General features: G+C 38.0%; 1 protein-coding gene across 1 annotated transcript; it reads left to right on the top strand.

Moving 5' to 3' along the window:
* Window positions 1-719: 719 nt before the first annotated feature.
* Window positions 720-1,244, top strand: LOC142507257 (uncharacterized). The gene has a single exon (XM_075619496.1). The coding sequence runs from the start codon at window positions 720-722 to the stop codon at window positions 1,242-1,244; it is 525 nt and encodes a 174-aa protein (XP_075475611.1).
* The last annotated feature ends 3,878 nt before the right edge of the window (window positions 1,245-5,122 follow it).

Below are 5,122 nucleotides of genomic sequence, written 5' to 3'. Positions count from 1 at the left end.
GCGGACAGTGTCTGGCTCATATTATTGGAGAGGCCTGGACGCCAGAAAGTTGTGACTTCCATGAGACATATGATGTGAATTGAATGGAACTCCCATGACTTCGGCTCATATTTTTGGGGGAACTCATGGTGATCGTCCACTACAATTCAATATTGATGGGTCGGTTTGACACGTGAAAATAAACGACGTCATATTATTGGGTCCTTATTAAACGTTATGCAAAACACGGAGAGGTTGCATAGGGATGCAATTGGATTCTATCTTTTAGAAATTATAATTTGTTGATATTAATCGGGATCATAATTGTCTAATTGGACTCTACGTGCCCACTAAGGAAATACGATTTCTCTTTTTCATCAGAGGGTGGTGCAAATGTCAAAATAGTGGGAGAAAAATTTATAAAATAAAATACATATTTTATATCTTAAAATTATTTTAAAATAATCAGTAACCATTATTTGTTTTTCGTTTTCAGTATATTTACGATGACGACTCGTAACCCGCTTTCAATCATTCTCGATCAGAAAAAGTTGACTGGCCCTAACTATAATGAATGGTTTTGAAACATAAAGATTGTTCTGAACTCGGAAAAGATTGCGTATGTGCTTGATAAGAAGCCACCGAGGCTAGTATCTTTGGACATCAGCGAAACTGAGTTGGGTAAGGTTGAGAAATGGTAGGACCATGATCTTCAAGCTAAGAGTTACATGTTGGCTTCTATGTCGAATGAACTTCAAAGAAGGTTCGAGGAGGCGGTGAATGCTTCTGACATTCACCTTCATCTAAAAGAATTGTATGGTGTACAAACTCGCTCAGAGAGACATGCTACTGTTAAGGAACTCAAGAATACATGTCTGCGAGATGGGACTTTGGTCCATGAGCATGGTGTTAGGATGATTGGGCTCATTGAGAAGTTAGTGGGAATCGACTTCGTTATTCCTAGTGAGCTCTCAATTGATATTCTCTTGCTGTCATTGCCCCTCTCATTCGACATATTTGTGGTTAATTTTAACATGAACAAGCTTGAGGCCACCCTCAAAGAGCTGGTCAATATGCTTACTACTTATGAGGCCACAATCAAGAAAGAAAAGCATGTTCTTCTAGTGGGCTCATCGTCCGGTATGAAAAATGGAGCCCAAAATAATGGCAAGAAACGTTCTGCCCCACAAAATAAGAACAAGCCCAACAAAAAGCTATACAGGAAACCCACTCTGGGGCCCTATTGCAACAAGCCTGGACATTGAAGGCGTAACTGCACGGAGTATCTTGCCCAGAAGCGTTCTGGCCATGTTATGTTTTACATAGAAGTAAATGTCTCAATTAATTCCTCTTCTTGCGTACTGGATACGGGATGTGGTTCTCATCTATGCAATGATTTGCAGGTGAGGGCAAGAAGTAGAAGACTTATAGATGGCGAGACATTTCTAAGATTAGGGAATGGAGCAAGGGTTGCTGCAACTGCTATTAGAGACATTACTTTGATTTTGAACAATAATTTTAAGTTACTTTTGATAGACGTTTTATATGTTCTTGAACTGGCTAAAAACATTATTTCTATTTCTATGCTAGATAGAGATTATTATTCTTGTGTTTTTGCCAAAGGTGTTTGCAATATTTACAAGAATGAATGTTTGATAGGAACCGTCGAATTAATGAACGATCTCTATAAATTAAAATTGAAAGATATTCCGTTGATCAATATCAAAGCACAAAAGAAAACAACAACAAACAAAAGAAAGTTAGATAATCCAAATCCCGCACAAATATGACACGCTATACTAGGTCACATTTCCTAAAGAAAGATGCACAAACTAGTAGGAGAAGGCATGTTTGACTTTTCATACATAAATTCTCTACCTACTTGTGAATCATGTCTAAAAAGAAAAATGACCAAGACTCCCTTTAAGGGAAACGTGAAACATGCACGTGGTCTACTGGATTTGATCCACACAGACGTTTGTGGACCTCTAAGTGTTAGCACAAAATATGGGTAAACCGACTTCATTACCTTTACTGATGACTATTCAAGGTATGGGTATGTCTATTTGATGAGAGAAAAATCTGAAGCTTTTGAAAAGTTCAAATAATTCATATCAGAAGTAGAAAAACAATTAGGAATAAGTATTAAGACACTTCGATCTGATCGAGGTGGAGAATACTTGAGTACTGAATTCCTGGATTATTTGAAAGAGAATGAGATTCTCTCACAGTGGACTCCACCAGCAACTCCACAATTGAATGGAGTTTCTGAATGTCGTAATCGAACTTTGATGGACATGATTCGATCTATGATGGGATTCACTGAATTGCCTACATCGTTTTTAGGCTTTGCGCTTGAAACTGCGGTAATGTTGGTGAATAATGTCCATTCAAAAGTAGTGGATAAAACACCATATGAGATATGGATTGGAAAAACTCCCAAATATTCTGACTTGAGAATATGAGGATGTCCTGCTTGCGTGAAGCAGACAGTGGGAGACAAATTGGATAGTCAATCCATTTTGTGCTACTTTGTAGGATATCCAAAGAATTCTGTTGGATATTATTTATATCATCCCAATAAAGAAAAAGTGCTTGTTTCAATAACACCTTCCTTGAGAAGGATTTTTATTAGATAGAAAAGGTTTGATGATAGAACTTGAAAAATTTCAAGATACCCCCTCAACTGTAGAAGTTGAACCTAATCCCCAACAACCAGTAATTGAAGCGCACGCAACTAGAAGGTCTGATAGGATTATTAGACCACCTGCGAGATATACGCTTCTTCATGAACAAGGCCATGATGAGCCTTGTGTTGGATGTGATCCAATGAACTTTAAAGAAGCAATATCTGATACTGATTCATCCAAGTGGCTTGAATCCATGTAGTCTGAAATGGAGTCTATGTATTCAAACTAAGTCTGGACATTAGTGGATGCACCTGAGGGAATTGTTTCCATAGGATGCAAATGGATTTACAAAAGAAATCTTGGGACGGATGGGAAGGTATTGACCTTCAAATCAAGACTGGTTGCAAAAGGTTATACTCAATGAGAAAACTTTTTCACCAGTTGCTATGTTTAAGTCCATTAGAATACTAGTAGCCATAGCAGCATGGTATGACTATGAGATATGACAAATGGATGTAAAGACTGCATTCCTCAATGGAGACATTAAAGAAGATATTTATATGTCTCAGCCTAAGGGATACAGATCAGTGGGAAGTGAACATAAGCTATGAAAACTTCAGAGTTCAATATATGGTCTCAAGCAGGTGTCTAGAAGTTGGAACCTCAGATCTGACAACACCATCAAGGAATTTGGTTCTTTCAAGATTCCTGAGTAACCATGTGTGTATAAGAAAGTTAATGGGAGTGCAGTAACATTCCTAGTATTTTATGTTGATGATATCCTACTCATTGGGAATGATGTAGGATTACTGCAATCAACTAAAGCATGGTTAGAAAATAAATTCTCCATGAAAGACATTGGTGAAGCATCATATGTATTGGGATACAAATCTACAGAGATAGATCAAAGAGGATGCTGGGGCTCACCCAAGCGACTTATATCGACATTATTCTGAAAAGAATTTCTATGGAAGAGTCCAAGAAAAGATACTTACCAATGTGTCACGGTTTCACTCAATCTAAAGCAATGTGCCCCAAGCCTGATGAACAGATAGAGATGATGACATGTATTTCATATGCATCAACCATTGGTAGTATCATGTATGGTATGATATCAATACGCCCTGATGTTGCTTACGCTTTGAGTGTTACAAGCAGATATCAGGCGAACCCTGGTCCAATGCATTGGAAGGCCATGAAAGATATTCTTAAGTACCTAAAGAGGACTAAGAACTTGTTCATGGTCTATGGGGTGGAGAATTAAAATTGGAAGGCTATACTGACTCTAGCTTCCAAAGTGATGTAGATGATTCAAAATCGAACTCTGGTTTTGTATTCATGCTCAATGGTGCGGTTGTCTCTTGGAAATGTTCCAAGCAAGACACCGTTGCGGATTCCACCACTGAAGCTGAATATATTGATGCATCTGCTGCAGCCAAATAGGCAGTTTGGATTAGGAATTTCGTCCAAGAGTTGTGCGTTATTCTTAATGGAGTTGATCCAGTCACGATGTACTGCAACAACATTGGTGTCTTTGCACAGGCAAAGGAACCAAGGTCTCATCAGCGATCCAAACATATACTTAGAAAATTCCACATTATCTGAGAGATTGTAAGAAGAGGAGATATATTAGACGAAAGAATCGCCTCGGCAGATAAAGTTGTTGATCCACTTACAAAGCCCTTGCCAGGATCATTGTTTGAGATGCATCGCGAAGAAATGTGATTAAAGTTTATGGGTAGTTGAATCTAGGGAAAGTGGAAGATTGTTAGAGTAGATGCCCTACAAGACAACAGTTGGCTACATAATTTTTTGACTCAAGTGTAACAAAAAATCTTTATTTAAATAATTTAACTTTTTATGATTTCATTTTACTTTATCTGTATACTCATGCAATCAGAATAGATAAAGTCCTTAATTATACTATAATACAAATGAATCCTAATTCGATATTGAAACTCATTTGTAAACACTTTATATTCTAATTCGTTCAAGTCGATTCAGCAACCTAAAACAAAGATAAGGGTCGCTTGAGATTGAAACTAGCATATGTGATGTTGTGTACCGTGTTTCATGGTAAGGACATAGAGATGTCCAGTCATACAGATGGGTAATCATACGATGATTGTACCGAACAACCCTCCCTCAAACATTCCAAGTGGTTATCATTCATCGAAAGGAAAAGTCATTTGGTTGTGATTGTACATGATTAGTCCTTACGACCCGGGACAACACTCAAGCTCTACATAGATTGTGCTTTGACGCGTTTACCGACTCTGCGAGGGTCACAAGGTGGCGAGGTTGGGTGCAATTGCGACATATGTAGGAGCCAGTGTATTGTAGTCGGGGATTTACCGCTCACCTACGGGTGTGAATATCCTATGTGATTTAACAAAATAAAATAGTGCATGAAATCTCTGGCCAGAGTGTGAGATATAAATTAGGGAAAGAGTTCCCTAGTTGTGCATTCGAAGACACTATGAATATTACATGATTGTATCACATAGCTATCG

This window comes from Primulina tabacum, chromosome 1, assembly GCF_025594145.1.
Source record: "Primulina tabacum isolate GXHZ01 chromosome 1, ASM2559414v2, whole genome shotgun sequence".
In the NCBI taxonomy this organism is placed as follows: domain Eukaryota; kingdom Viridiplantae; phylum Streptophyta; class Magnoliopsida; order Lamiales; family Gesneriaceae; genus Primulina; species Primulina tabacum.
This window is presented reverse-complemented; position numbering and strand designations above follow the sequence as displayed.

Coding starts and splice junctions, on each gene's coding strand:
- LOC142507257 (XM_075619496.1), top strand. CDS start 720: ATGTCGAATGAACTTCAAAGAAGGTTCGAGGAGGCGGTGAATGCTTCT.